This window comes from Urocampus carinirostris, chromosome 12, assembly GCF_059441175.1.
Source record: "Urocampus carinirostris isolate Australia breed hairy pipefish chromosome 12, RoL_Ucar_1.0, whole genome shotgun sequence".
NCBI lineage: Eukaryota > Metazoa > Chordata > Actinopteri > Syngnathiformes > Syngnathidae > Urocampus > Urocampus carinirostris.
In genome coordinates, this window is record NC_142360.1 from 26007665 (window position 1) to 26024948 (window position 17284).

General features: G+C 38.3%; 1 protein-coding gene across 2 annotated transcripts in view; it reads left to right on the plus strand.

The window, feature by feature from the left end:
- Positions 1–17284, plus strand: part of dennd1b (DENN/MADD domain containing 1B) — a 228040-nt gene that overhangs the window by 17324 nt on the left and 193432 nt on the right. For both annotated transcript variants that reach the window (XM_088349467.1, XM_088349468.1), the window contains exon 3: positions 16315–16358. In XM_088349467.1, coding sequence (XP_088205593.1) covers positions 16315–16358 — 44 coding nt within the window. The remainder of the gene's footprint in view (positions 1–16314; positions 16359–17284) is intronic.

Below are 17284 nucleotides of genomic sequence, written 5' to 3' on the forward strand. Positions count from 1 at the left end.
AAAAGAAGATTCAATTATGTAGACCATTGTAACCGCTTCTCCTTGTTCAGCATCACTTTTTTTTGTTCTTGTCAAGAATCACGTGTTCTTCTGCATTCATTCACTACTCTTTGGATTCTGATGCTTGCTGTGAACTGAAGTGTCATGGTTTGTTTCTAGTGAAGGCCCTCTGTACAAAAGTTGGGTTTTGATGGTGATAAGGTAGTTGCGTTTGTTGATATTTCATGAAACCGGTTATTTGAGGATAATGCATGAATAATTCATACCTAATCTAATATTTGTTACCTATCTAAGATATTTATGTTGTCCATTTTTTCCCCATTGTTTGGCATAATATATGGGTAAACAAACATACTTCTAGGCATGGAGCAATCTTTGCAAGCTATTTATAGACAAAGGGAATGAAATTAATGGCCTGATCAATAATTTAAAATGCAATGATTTAGATGCAAAGGAGCTCATTGTATCACGTTCACTCTCAGCTTTACAGACCTACAATTGTTTTTACTGGCTGTTGTCTGTCAGCATTCATGGTGAGGGAACTGAATGAATATATCCCCCTGTGACCATTCTTCAGATTCTCTTGGTACCTTATGGGTTATTAATGTGAAAACATGAAGTCAATGAAACAAAAACAAAATAGGGACCCTGCTAAAAGAAAGCTTATCTTGACTCATATGTCAGGAACTCAGAATATTCAATACAAGTATGTGAAGCACAGCAGATAGCATTTGTTATACAAACATAAAAGCATGCTTACAAATACCCGCAACCTATCATCTGGAGTCGAAAGAATAATGATTGACTGGATTTTAAGCATGTAATATGTGGGTGGCCTACTTTCAACCACAAATGCACTGAATTTATTCACTCCTGCTTTAATTTTTCTGTGGTGCTACTTAACTCACTGTGCCTCACAAAGTGGGTCTAGTAAAAAATAAATGTACTCAATTGTTTTTTGTTTTTCCACTGACAAGGGAAGCACAAAAACAGATAAGAGTAAATCACAGTAAGAGTTCTCTGCAAGATAAATGTATCAATAAATATATCTTTGTGTTATCTCTTCCAAAACATCTACATAAATGACAATGTTTCATAGGTGGTAAATTTTAGAAAATCATCCACTAACTCTTTCTGGACCCTGAGGGATCGTGTTGAAGATTATCAAGCTAGAAGTGAATATAATTTGTTGCACCTCTTGCCCTCAGTTAACTTCAATATGTATAAAGGCTTCGTCTTGTTTTCACAGTCTTCCTAGATTGGATGGCAGTATTTGTAGCCGACAAGTTTGATGAATTAAGTGGTTCTCTAAGAGTGGGGCGGCCTCCCTTGAGGGCTGCGATACTCAATCAATGTGGCGCGTTTCACCTCAGTGAAGTTTTTTTGCTTTTTTTTTAAATTTTTTTTTTTAACTAGAATAAAGTACAATCGCACCTCCACTACACTAGGAGGCAGTTGCACTCTTACATGGGGGAGGGGCGGATGTTTTCTTCTTCCTAGGGAGGCATGACAGAAAATAATTGAGAAGCACTAGAATAATGCAACAAAAAAACAAAGATTAGGCAACAATAAAGTGAATGATGTTTTATTTTTTCATCTAAGTTGAGTACATGGTAGTCTATTATTGTAAGAGAATCTGTGTTTCTTCAAGCGTAATTATCACTACTTTTTCCCATTCCACACATTGTTGTACAATGACTAAAAAAACGTTACAACTACAACGAGTTCCCAAGCTTAATGACACCAACTGATTCAACATTGGAATCTTAAAATTATTACATACTATCAAACTTGAAACAATAAAATAACACAATTCACAAGTTATTTGGACATAACTTCTCGGCCAAGCTGTTGTAGGTTGATCTCTGAGCTTACATGATGTAAAAGACCTATATATCTTCCATTGGTAATTAAGAAAATCAACCTACTTATTGACATGATATGAGTACTGGTATTCTGACATCCAGACTCTTAATTTAGGCACCAAGACCAAACCCAAGTCAAGCAGAACTAGTGGTGCAAGCCTGCTGTCTGTGCTGTCATTTCAGCTTCTGTCCTCACTATTTACATGTCAACAGCAATGCCTCCAGGGTATGTCTCTCTGTTCAAGGCTACTGCAATGTTGCCTTACACACCACAATTACTAAGATGATGGCGTTTACATGCGTGCTGTAAGACCTATCGGCCCTTAATTTGGGCTTTGGCCTATTTTTCAGGGCAGAAAATATAGGTCAATGTTGATGCTTTTGTGTATGTCTTAGACCATTTATCACGGGAAATCCTGCAATTTGTTTACAGACAGACATTCTCTGTGACCACGTGATATTCACATCTAAAAACATGCCATTCATTTCATCATATCAGTAGAATGTTTGAATTTAATATTCAGTATTAATTGCCATACATTATTACAAGGAAAATTATCTTCATGTCTACGAGTAGGGCTCTGGGTGTGTTACGTTTCTTTAAATAAAGTGCATCCCTTCACAGCAAACTTATATGTCATAATATCTAGTGTATAGATTATATCTTTCTGTTTTCAGCTTTAGTGAGGAAAACAAGTTTCCAGATGCATTTCTATCAGAATTTATATGAATATTGATCGATTGACTACTTTATTTGTGTACAGTACTTAACCTCCAAATGGCTGGCTGTCAGACTTTTGAGAAGCAAACACATGTCTGTCTGATGTCACTAGTCACTGAAATACGTCATGCCACATATCATTGGAAAGGTTAAATTATTCGGATTCAAGATATGCTGACCTTTTAGAAATATACCCGTCACATAAGCATCACAATCTGCTTGAAACAAGAGACCCAAAAACTACGTCCCCTTGCCGTCCTGATATTTGATGATCATATGCAACCATGGCCTCTTTACATCCATTAGTCTGGTAAATCCAACCTTGTAAAATATTTACTCCAAATTACACGATGATTTCTACAGATGATCATCTCAGCATCGATGGATGTTTCTTGTTGCTCGCCGTCTGTCTACCCCCATAATTCCCGTTTACAAATAAACAGTTTTATTTTGTTTCTATTTGTTAGTGTACTGACAATTGTGAAGGTTAGAAAATACTTGTCTCAAGTGTAGCCCAACAAGGACAAAGATTTTAAACGAAAAGCCAAATCTACAATGAAATGGTTCACAAATAAATGTATCCAGGTGTAGAACGGCCATGGCAAAGTCCAGTCCTGAAACTGACGGAGAATTTGTGGGCAGCGCTCAAAACTGTTAAGAAACGCTCTCCTTCCAATCCCACTGAGCTTGAGCTATTTTCAACTGGCCAATAATTTCTCTGTCGCTGTGCACAACTGAGAGACTTCAAACTGTAATTGCAGAAAAAGGTGGCGCCACAAATTGTTAATGCGAGATTATTGTTGATGCAACACTTTTCAGTTTTTTATTTGTTAAAGTTATAAAGTATAACATATCCACTTCACAATTAATAGATCTGACAGCTGTTTTCAGCCAATCAGAACGCAAGGCAGACAGGCCTGCCCGTTTTTGTATCACACATAATGCATGGCATGCAAGCCGCATCACCAACTTGTATATCCTATATATATATACCATTATATCGCACAAATCTGAATCTATTTTTAGGTGTAGTTGGTATGGGGTTTCTGACATCCTCATAGATCGGCAACATTTTGCATCCACCGTTACTAGAGTATTGGCATGTTTAGTTGAGACCCTTTTCTACTGTCTTTTGAGATAAGTTTGCATAATAAGGAATACATTTTACTGCAGCTATCAGGAATAGCGACTAAAGAGTTGCTTGATGTTGTTTCGGCCGCTCTATTTGCCCCGCGTGTAATACATGGATACCGTAACTATGGTGGGCGTGACTTAGAACTCTCTGTCGGATCTATTGATTGTGTACCACTTGTTGATTTTTGACAAAATTATTATATTTTCCTTTCTTTGCTTATAGCCTGTTGAAAAATTCAAGGGGCCCAGATACTTTGGTAAGGTAACATGGTGTGAAATGAATTATTCCTTGTAATTGTTTTGCAACCGGGTCATGATGTCTGCGGGGATGAATAAAGTATCTAGCTATCTATCTAGCTATCTGATGTCCCCTGCCAACTACTCTGAGTCTGTAGGAATAGACTCCCGCACCCTACAACGCTCGTGGGGAGGAGTGCTCGGACAATGAAATTTATCATGTATTTTCAAATGATCATTACATGCCACACACTGTCAATTTTGGTTTATAGTTATCCTCATCGGTGGAGGAACATGCTAATCCTTTAAAGTTTTGGTTCAGTTCATACAAGTTTAACTCTTTTTGGAATTTCTGCTATCGTTATTTCTTTCCTGTGGTAATTATTTGCTGTAACATGATAACAAAACGTATGGGCACTAGAAGTTAATAAATGCTGATCGCTATCTTGTCATTATCATCCTTGATTATAATTGTATTTGGCTTATTGCCACACAGAGGTAGAGAAGTCTGCTTGTGAGGTTTTGTGGGTGCCATCAGGTATTGTAAAACCCCAGACACACTTTACACCAGAAGTGTTTATTTAACTTTTATACACAAAAATAGTCTGCATTGTTGCAAATTATTTTTGTATTTCAAATTTTTGTATTCCGTGTCAGCATTTTGCCCACCATTCCTGTCGAACTTCAAGACCTTATGTTACACATTGTGCTTTTAACGGGTACACATGTTTTGTCTTCCCTGTGGAAAGACTGGTTGACTGACTTAAAGTTGGAAAGCCTGACTGAGAGCTGTCTTTCTGTCAGCCTTTGCATTTGAACTTCAAATCACAGCTCAGCAGCAGCGTGCATGTAGCCGCCAAAGGCAAGGCTTTTCACTGTCATCAGCACCATGCTGCTGCCTCTGGGTGCCGTGCCATATGACATTAAGAGAGATCGATCCTTTCCACACCTCAAGGAGCTGCTGTGCGACACTATGTTTACTGTGATTCAAAAACCTACCGCCTCAAAGAGTTAAAAGAAACTATTTTCTAAGCATCTCCTCCTGACTGACAATAATCTGATCGTTGGCTTTTCTCAACTTTGTGTATCTCAAAACTTGGTTTGGTCGCACTCCTGTAAATAGGATTTCTATCTATATGCCTAACAAAACTGAGACCGTCTTAAACGGGAATCCAACAAGGAATACCTGCATTATGTTTGTACAGCAGAAATAAAGGGCACCATGGCATAATTGTGGACCCATCCACTACAAAACATCAATACAATCTAAATTTGTAATTTATTCCACTGAACATGGTGTTTAATTCGATTCCCAAAGAGACACCTTAAATCTTACAAATACATTGACTTGGCTTTAGTAAAATACATTTATTACCACTTAAACCAAGTCGTCTGGACTCTGCCTGAATTTTACTGATGTAAAACAATACACACGCACACTGCGTCATCTTTCTTTGTTTTACAACGGATAGCATGTCACCATGAAACTTCTGAGTAAACAGGAAGCAAGACACAGAAACTAGACATCAGTGAACCAGTTAGAAGGGTAACAGACAAATGTGCCCAAGAGCCAAGCTTATCTATTATAAAATGTTTTGATTGTCTTTCAAAAACAAAAAGTTGATTGATTATACAGAATATTTCCAGCCCATCTTTTGGCATATTTATTCTGAATTGTTCAGATATGATTTTCAATACACTTTCCTTTTATCTGCAGTTCTTCTCTGTGGTTGTTCTGATGTAGTCAGCGACTGCATTGTGTCTTGGAATTTTGCTGAATGTGTTTTTCTGCTGTTACTTTGGCTGCGTAAGGCTTGCCATGGATAGCTGACTCGTGTAGCTTTAATGTCTGTGATGTTAGGTCTAGAAATGGTGAATCAACTTAGTCCTCAGGGGCTCTTTATTCCCACCTACATGGCTAGCAGATAACTGTGTTCTGTCCCTGCAAAATACAAGTTCTCTCTGAGCATGAGAAACTCACCAAAAAACTGAAAAACACTTGTGACTTTGATATTTAATATTATGTGTAAATTCATTTATAAAAGCAACCCCATAAACCTGCAGTGATGCCCTCCTTGCTCAGGCATTTGTATATCAAAGCCCCAGTGTGTACAATGTCTCGACACTCAGTGATCTAAAAATAGTCCATTCATAAAAAAAAAATACTAATGCATCAATTACTAAGCAAAAATACAAGTTAAAAATACATCCAGATCTAGAGATTTGTTTTTATATTACGTGAGTTGGACGCTTCTTAAAGAGGTTGACATGTCTGGCGCCATATTCTTTCCACCAATGTCTGAACGACCATTTTGGTAAGTTAACATTATCACAGCTGGGTCCTGCTAGCGATCATCCCTGACTGTTATGATTCAGTCATCTGCGACTCGTCTACTTTGCTCTTGCAAGCTTTTACCAAGACCTTTTACACTCTCATCTTATGCTGCTGTTATTGTGGGCGGCAACAGGTAGATAAAGCTTGCTAGGTTTCATTGTCAATGGCCTTCCAAAGCTCGGGATTTAAGTGAACATCGCCGAGTCCTGTGACTCAAAGTGTCAACACTCTGGTTTGCTCTAATAAGATTTTAGTGGGATTTTTAGTTGCTATCCCGCTAGCCTTTAAAATTAGTCACTAAACTGCAGCCTATTCCAGCTCTGAAAACCTAAGCTGACCGCATTTTTAGCAGCTTTGGGTAAACAGAGCTCATTTTGCCTATATGGATCTGCCGCTCTCAGGGAAACCTTTCACATCCTGTTATCCGTGAAACGCTTCTTTGCTCAATAAAAAGATATGGGAATAGATTTACGAATTTTGCGAAGTGGTATCCATTGGTGTGCAACTTATTCGAATGTACACACTTCGACTTCATTTCAGATGCAGCGACCTCTACTGTTGACTTCAGACACTGTCTTAAATGCTTTTTTGTATTTATTAGTAACTCTGTTTTGGGAATTTGTACTCTTTACATCCTCCCTTGTTAGTTAAACAAAAACTGAGTATGTTGGAAATGCAGTGATGCAGGGCGTCTGGTTGACGTCATATATGGCATAAGACTGGAAATTTCAGTGTTGATTCGAGGTGATACACAATGGCTGTCACAAAGGTTGTATCCATATGCTATGCCACTCATTCGTGAAGCTGTTAAATTGGGTTGTATCCCATCTAGCCTGGAGACACTATCACTTTCACTTCTCTTGTTCCATCTCTGCTCCACTACCCCCGCCATGTCTTTTTCTCAGCTTGTCCTACTGAAACATTTTTCTTTCATCGTAGGGAAAATGAACAACTAATATGGCATTATAAGGGTATCATCAGCTCAATGCAACACTATCTTTAGCTATCTTTTAGTAAGACGGAGTCTGTTGATTATACTTTTAAAAGTACATAAAGGATTGAATTACAAAATCACCCTGGTCACTAGCCAGCGCCTTTAAGGCTTGCAAGTTGTTGATTTGATTTTTTTTCTGACTCAAAATAGTCACATCCAAACCTTAGAATTATTTTTCCTCTTTGGATTTTTTGGGTTGTGTTTTATAATATTATTAATATGCAATGCTCTCACTGTAGATATGATTCAAATGACAATTTTGAATACGTTTTGCGCATTTCTTTATAAGAAAAACAGAATGTCATTTAAAATAGTCTTATTGGGCCTTGTGTCAACTTTTTCAGTTTTTTTGTCCTCATTTGTAATTGACCTGGTGTGACCAATCAGGTTTTAATAAACTTAAGGAGCATATCATCCTGACTTGAAACCTCTGGTGACTAAATCAGCATGAAATGTAATGCCATTCATCATGGGCTGGTTGATTGGTAAAAGCCTCCCGCTCTATCTAAAAAAATGTTGTAAATGTCCAAGTGTGTGTGTGTTTTTTTTTTTAAACAGCTGCCCTTTTGAAAGATGCCGGGTAATCTGCTTACTCTTTTAACTGCTGGCGGTGGAGTTGGGCCTCCTCCCAGCCAGAATAAGTTTAGTGATCCAGAAGTAAAGCTATGACCACCAGTTATTCCTTACTTTAGGTTGCGCTCCCCACCCTCCTGATCTTCTTTAGCCACCCTCTGAGAGAAGAAAGCTCCTTCTTCTGACAATGGTCATTTTTTTGCCATATGTTGGCTTGACATCTTCATCAGGTTCACAGCAGGGTACCTTAGTTTACTTTCACTCCACTGCCTGATGGGATTTTCTCCCTCTCTTTCCCCAATCGGCCCAGGCTCAAAGTCTAGACAGCCTCTTGCACAGGGTCCCTCCAGCCTTACGCCCACAATGGTCGTATTGTGAACGCTTACCAGCCTCAGCTTCCTCTTGTTACGACGTTCTGGCTCCCGCTAAAACAATGCTTTTGTTTAGGGGGGCATACAAATGAGGCCTAATCCACTACATACTGTGAACTAAGTCTCTCACAGATGAGAGAGCAAGAAAGGAAAACAGAGTGAAAGAAATCACTGCCAAGGAGGTTAGAGTGCAGCAGTTTAACCCCTGGCCACAAAAAAAGGAGGACAACAGGCAACGGGAAGGAACAAGAAGATGCAGGCGCTGCATCCCTTTATCTGCAAAGCAAGGATGGAGGAGAGAGGCTGCCGATGGCTTTCACAGTCTCCCCTCACCAGAGGAGCTGATGTTCACCATATGGGATTTGGCCTCCCTTAACAAACAGGCCCCCTATTCATGCACAGCACATATTCAGTTTTTTTGTAGAAGGCGGTGAAAAAAATGTTTTTTTTTTATGTTTTGAGAGCAATGGACGGCCATAAGGGTTTCAAGTCTGCGTTTGATTCCCACAGTAGAGAAAGTTATAAACTAGAGACTGCTTTCATCTATGTGTATTCACACAGGGTTTAGGGTTAGGCCTTTTTTCTGGTTTTCCAGAAGACCCGAATTCAGGCCATTGAGCTGACAAGATTATCCTGGGTACACACGGCACGTGCGTTTCACATTTAGCAATTTTTCCCAGGACACATAGGATGTTTTCATGTAACCACAGATCAACTATCGATTTACTTTTACATTTTGTACAAAATGGTGATAGGGTAAATACTCTCATGCAATTTTATTGGGCACTGTGTATTTCCTGACACATGCCATCTTGTGCCAACATTTTCTTTCAGCCAGCAGTATTAGGAATACCATTATCTGCCAATAACTGCTTTTTTGCCTTGCACAGAAATCCCAAGAAGCAAAAATGTATGCCAAGATGAAGATGCCAGCACTTTTCATTTTTAGCCTACTTGGACATGCCAATTTGGACAGCTACATAAATACAATTGTTGTCACAGAATACACAATTTACTTTCCCCTTCCTCATTTGAATATGATGGATCAAACAACAGCAGATATACATATTCATTTACTTTTTTCTTGATTCACATACATTGTTAGAAATAGGGCAGTGAAATTTAGAAATAGGTACCTTTTACATTTAAACCATTCTGATTCTGATCCGAGGCATCTGGGAATTAGTCCTGGTACTCAGCACTACAGTAATGTGTGGTTTTAATTATGAATGGTTTTTTATTCAAAGTAAAATTACACTTTTTTTTAAACATAGAAAAAAATTAGGGACACACCAAATTTTTCTGCATAGAAAGTTTTTCAGCCAAATTTGACCCAAAATTATTTTCGCGTTTGGCCGAAAGAGGGATAAAACTGAGAAATATGTTGACATGACGCAAAAACGCAGTCTCTTTAAAGCGAATCTTGCATAGCTTGCTTTAACTTGGGGGTGTTCATGCACAACACGGGTTCTTAACTTTTAATTTTGCACATTAGTAAGAATTAGTGAGTTTGCTTTCAAAATGGGAGCTCTACTAGCTTACACCAATGAGACATTTTCTCAAATTTTAGTGTCTCCCTCTGCTCACAGGTTTTTGTTAGCTGCTTGTTAGTCTTTTGGGTAGTATTTAGATTTATTGCTAACACAATAGATGTAACTTATTACAGTTTCTCAGTTTTAATTGATAAAGACTTACATAGTGTATGACAATCATTGTTTCTAGGTGATTTGCAAAGAAAGTTCATATTTCATTTTTGGGAGATTTGAGATTTTAAGTTTATTTCTTTGTAATTCATTTAACTTTTTTTTTTTTTAACCCACATTTTCTATTTTCGGTTTCGGCTATAATGGACCCTTTAAGTGCATGCCTAAAATTAGAAGCTTTGACAAAATAAAATATATATTTTAAAAACAACCCCCCAAAAATATGAAGATGTGTTAAATTTTAGTTATAAAGTATTCAACACTGGTTTGAGATCACCATAACTGTGGCCTTGTGCAGCCCTTTTACTTTTGATTATTTTGGACTACTTCAATACCAGATATGCTAGTAAAAAACAAAATCAATTTAATATAAATAAAATTACTTTTGTTTAAGAAAAATGAACAATGTAACCTCGGAGGAAAACCAAGGTCAGGTAGTTGCATGTAGTCCTACAAAAGAGTGCTTAATTTTTAACCAAGTACTATAGTTTATTAAGAAAAAACATAACTTTATCTTACACATAGCGAACACGATATGCTTTTTTTTAGTTCACATTAAGAGCACACAAGTGTTCACTTTCTAGATTTTTAACAAACTCTGGAAGGTCTTGTGTCCAAGTTCAAGTTTTCATTGTTTAAAATAGGGATGTCTAACCTCTAGACAATATTCAGCTTTAGCAGGCTAACTAAAACATTCTCACAATACAGTTATTGTTGAGTTATTTTTAACACAAATGAACCGCGAAATACAAAAAGAGGACAATTAAACATATTTACTAAATCTCCCTGAACGCATCACTAGCGCGCAACTGTGCGTCCCTCACAAAACTGCAGGCTCACGCCAATTCAACAAAATGAATGCTACACTAAAGGAGAAATATAATACAAAAAGAAAAGTTCTTTTACCTGCACCACAGTGTGAAAACATGCAGTTGTGGATAAGTTGACCGTCTTTACAATTTGAGCAACAGATACATTGCTACAAAGTGCGCACCTTATTTCTCTCTGTCTCTCGAGTGTCAGAGATTGGAGTTATCATAGACACAAGTAGTCTATCGGCGCATTATATATTTGTAAATATATGTTTAAATCAAATCTTAATCCTGGCAATTAATCCCTATTTTAACTCCTTTTTTTCCTGTAAATGTAACAGAATACAAACATTTTTTGTATCCTAATTACTTAGCGCTGTTGCATGTATTCCTTTACTTCCCAAGCCTGTTGATATCCTTTTCCCACTCCACACTTTATTGAAGATTTCTACAATCCAGGACATTCAACTGAGGAAAAAAAACTTTTAGTGACCCAAACTTACTCAGAAGGGCAGACGCCTTTCAGGTCACAACTAAAGAAAGTAAGTACCTAGTTATTTGTCCATGGTGTCATCAATGGCACAGGTTCATCAACCATAAGTAAGCAGTTTAACATTTTTATTACAGACTCTCCTCATAGCCTCCCACAACTTCCCTAATGCCCAGCACTCCATTCCCCACACCCTTCACCTATTAACCCTTCTCTCACCTCACTTACTTTCCACTTCTTACTTTAAAAGACAAGTGTCTCAGGAATAGCCAAATCATTGATTTTTTTTCCCCCTACCCGCCGCTTCTCCAAGTAAATGTGCCATTGCTCAGGGGCTGCTAACGCGTTGCCCACATGCTGACTGTTGGAGGTCAGCCATGCTTGAAGGCCCCAGGGATCAATGGACATGCTACCCGTACAGTAAATAATCTGCCATGAGCTTGCTGTCTCACTGTAAACATGCATGTGGCTGTTTACACATGTGCACATGGCAGGGTCCAATGGCCCCGCTTCGCATGTCACCACATTTGGCTGCCACTATAATCCTGGGTGTTAATGTAGGAATGTATTTCTTGATAGGTGATTTTATTTCAATCCACACCCAGACGCTCTGTTTGCGTTGTTTTCCCCCTTTTTTGCCAGCAACACCCCAGCTAACTTCTTTAATCTGGCTGGTGCTCTTTACGGTAATCAACTTGCCTTTTGGGGAAATCCTACCCGTTAGTCTAGTTGTGATACAGCATTACCGTCTGTTGTGCTGAAAGCACAGCAGCGGACAGGAAAAACATACAGAAAGTAATCAACACAGCCCAGAAGACCGTTGGATGCTTTCTGCTCATTTTGGAGGACATTGCCAACTTGCGTTACCGTAGAGGACCCGTCAACATAATACGACTCTTACCCCAGCCACCACGTCTTTGACCTGCTGCCCTCGGGTTGGCAGGGTCAGAGACAGCATCTTCTACAGGGCTGTCACCACCCTAAACAAGTTTGCTAAACTGCGAACATATATATCATGCTACTTACTTGGGATTTTTAGTTGCTGCTGCCAAATGTTATTTATTATTGCTAAATGTTATTGCACTACTGTTATGATGCACTATTCTTTCATTGCACTATTATTATAACTTGAATAAGTATATAAGTGCAGCTTTGTAAATATGTTTGCCTATTTATCCTGACAGTTTTTTATTTTACTTATCTCTTTTAAGTCTTTATTACATGTTTACCGTGGTGTGCCATGTCTAATCTCGTTGCATACAATGTTGCATAACGTTGATATCAATGACAATAAAGACCATTCAATTCAACTGAAACCGGCAATATCACCTATCTTGTCTCAATGTATTTGTATCCCTGGAATATTTTTTTTGTATCAAGACTTTAAACATTATTTACAATCGAGGGATCGTATTGGGAGAACAATATATTTGGGGATGAAATCGCAGGAAGTTTCATTCCACTGTTAGGCATATTAAACTGTTCATTGTTTGAGTCTCGCTACATTAAATCAAAACTGTAGTGTACCTGTACTATTCCACGAGGCACTTTTGACTATGAACAGTAAATTACACATTTTTATTATATCATTTGCAAATTATTTGTTCATTCTACGATGCCCTACAACTAAAAATATGCCTCCACATTTATGCGTGTATGATAAAATATTCTACCTCCTTAATTATAGAGGCACATCTTATTTATTCAGTCAAGAATTTTGAATTGGTGACAACATAAATTGTGACATGTAGAGGTGCAATCAATTCAGATTTGAGTGTGCAGTTTGTAAAGAGAGGAGGGTGAATTAACTGTTCCAGGATCTGTCATGATGACATTTGTGTCCCCAGGCGGAGCAGCAGGGGTTCTTTTCACCCCTATAACCTTCAACTTCTAGCCTTCACCCCCTTCAGGCTTCCTCTTGCACCCTCCACTTGCCCAGCAAGAGAGTGAGGGAATAATATGGGGAGAGCTATTGGCAGGGGCTTAAGAAGAAAAAAGGTTGAATATTGGTAACAATAAGGAGGGCTTGAACTGGACATGAATGTAATAGTCTGTATCAGTGCAATAAGATGTAAAAAATACTACTTCTATCAGTTGACATTTCCTTAGATCAGTGTTTTTCAACCTTTTTTTGAGCCAGGGCTAATTTTTACTTTGGAAAAATTTTGCGGCACACCACTAACCAAAAATGTTATAAAATGATACTGAACAGTATGTTTAATTACAATTTTAATTTATAATTCCCCCGGTTTTTACAGCACAAACACTTGACAATGACATAATATTTGCGGAAAATGATTCATAAATGTTTTATAATATTTTAAATTTTAAAAAGTGACATTGGATAATTTCTCATGGCACACCTGACGATCTCTCACGGCACAATGGTTGAAAATCACTGCCTTAGATGACTCATGTTTGTTCATCTTAATGGAGTTCCATAAATTAGATATCAGATTTTTATCTCACTAGATCATGTGTGGGTATGCAGGAGGAGTCTGGAGTTAAAATTTTGTAGGAAACCTGCCCGTTCTCACCCGGATTGATACCCTTAACGGAGGAGTACCATGTGTCCAATAAAGTTATAGAAAAGTTGTAGCATTTTCTATCCACTCAAATGAAGCTAAAGCAGTCCTGAACGCTCTGAATTGTTTTGCTATGCTTTTTAAAATGGAGTTCACACTCGACTGCCCATCAATGCCGAGGTCTGGCTCATTTCTGAAGAGCGGGATGCTTCACACCGAAAATTAATGGTGACTGGATGATGAAGGTGCTGTATCTGAGTCAGATCAGGAGGGTTTTCCTGCTACTGGTAACCATGGAAACCAGTTGGCCGAGAGAGTACTGCCTATATACAGCATGTGGTGCCCCAATGACCTAGGCAGTTAAGGAATCCAGAAACCATGAACCTTAAGTAATATTTTTGGAGAATGTTATACATTATATATTCTGTAGTGTTTTGCCATCCATTTGTCGGTTGCCCTTAATGCAGCTGTGACACATAACTTCCCAAACAAGTTTTTTTTTAAATGTATTTTCTGAAGCTATTATTTTTCATATAAATACTAAAGAAATCTTGTCCTCCTGCCTTTGAGTGTCCAAAATAGTAATACAGATCTGGCATGCTTCACGAATTAGAACAATTGCATGTCACTTGATGCTCTTTTTTTCCCGTAATTTCGATGATTTAGATTTTTTTTTTTACAGTTATAGTTTAAGAGTTTAAACAAAATTGAGGCAACGCAAAAATATTTTTTTTGAAAAAAAAAAATGTTGATATTAAAAGACAAACAAGTGATACCAGTAATACTTACATGAACAACAATAATTGATCTACAGATTCAGATTCAGATTCAGATCTACTTTATTGTCATTCTAGTACACGTGTATACAGAACGAAATGTCGATGCATCTGACCCCCACAGTTTCCTTGAATGTACAGATATAAATAAAGTTGTATTGTAATTGGCTACGTATAGTATTTTACCATAGTGCCGATAGTGCAAGAAGAGTAGCTAACCAGATGTGCAAAATGGGCAGCCAGGTTAACAAGTCAGGTACACAGTAACATTAACACTGTAACAATAACGCTGTAATTACCATAGTGCAGAGAGCAATGTGCAATGAGTGGCAAGCTATAAAAACTGCCAGTAGTGCAAAAAGACAGATTAGCAGCCGTTTAGATTTAAGTTAACTATATGTTAGATTGACCATTTAACAGTCTAATGGCCAGGGGGACTAGACTATTGCGGAGCCTGGTGGTCCTGCACCGCACACTGCAGAACCTCTTCCCAGAGGCTAGCAGAGTGAACAGTCCATGATGGGGGTGAGAGGGGTCCCCGGTAATGTTCTTAGCATGGGATAGGCAGCGCTTCTGGCCAATGTCCTGAATGGAGGGAAGTGTAGTCCCGATTATTTTCTCTGCTGTCCTCGTTACCCTCCTCACACTACCCCAGTCGGTAGCGCTGCAGCCTCCACACCACACAGAGATACAGCTGGTCAGGATACTCTCTATGGTGCCCCTGTAGAATGTGATGAGGGAGGGTGGGGGCAGGTGGGCTCTCCTCATCCTCCGCAGGAAGTACAGGCGCTGCTGTGCCCTCTTAACCAGTGACGCAGTGTTCACGGACCAGGTGAGTTTGTTTGTAATGTGCACCCCTAGGAACTTGATACTGCTGACAACCTCCACAGCCTTGTTGTTGATGCAAAGTGGGGCATGGTTGGGCTGGTTTTTCCTAAAGTCGACAATGATCCAGCGTTTGATTTGAAATTAACTTTGGAAGCAATCGTTTTATTATTTAGATCTCATGAGTTCCAGATTTTCAAGTCTTGGTCCGGATGAAGAATTTACGATCTTGTGAAAAATGCAGGCCCATTGCGCACAAGTGTTATGACTATTCAAGCATGGATTTTTTTTTCTTAATCTAACTTTGTTTGTAGTACTGTAGACTGGTATCACATTTTAATTGTAAGTATCTCAAACTTTTTATACTTCTAGTGAAATTAAGATACAGTAATTGATGCATGTTAAGTGTTTATTGAGTGTATTTTTGATCAGTCAAAAATCAACATTTTTATAACTCGTTATACCAAATGTAAAATGACAAACAAATCAACATTTCTGTATGATCTGTGGCCATCACCCTTACTTAGGTTTGTGAATGCTTTTGACCAAACTCTAAATAATCCATCAATTGCAACTCACTTTGCTAAAAAAAAATATTATACTGCTATTTATTATTCAATTGAAGTGCAATTTTATTTTAAATCAATCTGAATTCTGAAATAAAGACTCATGTGATGGTGATTTTTTTTTCAAATGTGGGTAAATGGCTGTATCATTGTATTTATAATGTATTTGCATATTTACAGCTCATAAAGCCTCAACACATTCTTTCTTTCAATATGTTCTACTGCTGTGCGATTATAAAGTGTGTGTGCTTGTGTGCTTGCGAGCACCGAAACAGCCGCCACCCTTTGCCCCCACCCATCTCATTAATATGTATGTCTTCTGAGGCAGCTAGCGAAGACGGTGTGTTTCTCACCCGCTGATTAATGCTGTCTGTCAATTACCTCTAGATCCAACCGTGCAGTGGAGCTTCCCCCAGGACTACACCGACCAGGTTGGAACGCACACAGTTTGCCTCTCGTCTCGCTCTCTCGCTGTCTCTCTCTCTCTCTCTCTCGCTCTCTCTCTCTCTTCCTTTCTGTCAATGTTTCTCTCTTTTTTTCTCCTTCCTCTCTCTTTTTCTTTTTCCCCCTCTCTCACTCTTTTTCTGCCTCTTCATCTTTCTCTCCTCCTAATTTTTTCTTTCACACTCTCCCTCTTCTCTCTTTCCATTTCTCTCTCTCACTCCTTCAACATATCTCACTGTAGTGGTACCTCTTTTTACAAGTTTACCTCGCCTAGATTGTGCTTTCAGCTCAATTGCTCGAGTAACGAGCATATTTTCAGAATATAAAATAATTCAAAACTAATAGCTTCGCTCCAATCCTCCCAAAAGCAATCAACAGCCATAAAACACATTTTCCTGATCACTAAAAACGCATTCTACTAGTAATTTAATTTAACATATGAAATACAGTTCCAAGATAAATAAAATAATATTATCAAAATAAAATGTGAGGCTATTATGAGGGCGCCTGCGGACAATGGTGACCAAAAAGCCTGAAAGCTACCCCCTCATCTCCCCAGCCAGGAAACATGGCAAAAGCAAGCTATGGTTCTCATTTTTCCTATCCCTCAGCTGAATGAGGGGAAAAAAGGGAATGATAGAGTGTTTTTTTTCTCTACTTTTTGCCATGTGGCCCCCTGCCGCAGCCCCTGGTATTCTATACAGTCTGTCTTGCTGTGAGTATGTGCCGCGTTCTGTTTATAAGGTCTATTATTGTTTAAATACGGAGGATTAGCAATCATTAATAAGGGGAACAGGTATGGAATCAAGAGACTGTTGTTGATACATAAGCAATTACAGTACACTTAAAATTAAGGTCACTGTAACTTTGAATTAACATACACAACATTTTACAGAACTTTTTTTTTGCCCGT